Here is a 1,080-nt window from a genome sequence, read left to right on the forward strand (position 1 = left end):
GTTGCACAAAGCACTAATTTCTTGTATTTTTTTTCAACCCCTCTAGCAAAGAATAAAGAAGGAATCCTGCGCTCAGTCAAGATTAATATCTGCACTAGGTGAGAACACTGTCCGTTCATAATAGAGAGGGGGTGGTTGACTCAATGCATGGAGAGATGGTGGGATAGACACAGTGAGTGTACAGATAATTAGAAATGCGAGTTTTTTCTGTGGGACAACAAATGGGGTCTTATAAAGCCCCAATGTCAGGAGTTGGCCGAGCTACTGTATTAAATGCAGTGTCTGAATGAAGAATTCAGATCCAAAAGTTATTTTAACTCTCATTTTTGCTAGATTCCTTGGTGAGGTTGATGCCACCATGTCCATCATCGATGTCTCCATGCTCACAGGCTTTTCACCTGACACAGATGATCTCAAGAGAGTACGTCAGTCTTCTTTTAAGGGTTAGGAGTATCATAAACCAGCTAGAGATTTTTTGGAAATGTATAAGACAACCAGCCAAGCCAGAACTGTAGCTCCAAATCCAATACTCATGGTGTGAAACTTTCTTCACCAAAATCATAGGAAGCAATAATCTCGTTGACTGTCATAAGTATCAGGCTAACATCCTCCATACAAGTTATAGTGAGAGAAACATAATTAGATTCCCATTGCTGGTGAATTGTAGCAAGATACCAGGGGTTTACTGTACTGGGGTGGTGGGACTTTCATATCTGCCTTCCTATTGACACCTCTTGCTTTTCCCTGCCCGTGTTTTAGCTTTCCCAAGGCGTCGACAGATATATCTCCAAGTTTGAAATGGACAAAGCCCCATCTGAAAGAGCGTCCCTCATCATCTATCTGGACAAGGTAATGCCTCGATGTGGGGGTAGTGATGGAAGTTATCATCTCCCTACCAGACAACTGAGAAAGTTGGGAGATGGCCCCTGTGATACAAAATAGCTAGTTTGTTAGAGAAAGACAAAGGGTCTGCAGAAGCTGCCTACTGCTCCACAATTTAAGTCTGTTGGTTAATTCTTCTTATAGATTCATAGATGTTAGGGTTGGAAGGGACCTCAATAATCATCAAGTCCGACCCCC

General features: G+C 42.3%; 1 protein-coding gene across 1 annotated transcript in view; it reads left to right on the plus strand.

The window, feature by feature from the left end:
- The window catches only part of C3 (complement C3), a 62,215-nt gene that overhangs the window by 53,190 nt on the left and 7,945 nt on the right, over positions 1–1,080 (plus strand). The window contains exons 32-34 of the mRNA XM_006023345.3: positions 47–98; positions 334–421; positions 760–849. Of these exons, the coding sequence (XP_006023407.1) occupies positions 47–98; positions 334–421; positions 760–849 (230 nt within the window). The remainder of the gene's footprint in view (positions 1–46; positions 99–333; positions 422–759; positions 850–1,080) is intronic.

The sequence above is a fragment of the Alligator sinensis genome, unplaced genomic scaffold (assembly GCF_000455745.1).
Source record: "Alligator sinensis unplaced genomic scaffold, ASM45574v1 scaffold707_1, whole genome shotgun sequence".
NCBI classification, from domain to species: Eukaryota; Metazoa; Chordata; order Crocodylia; family Alligatoridae; genus Alligator; species Alligator sinensis.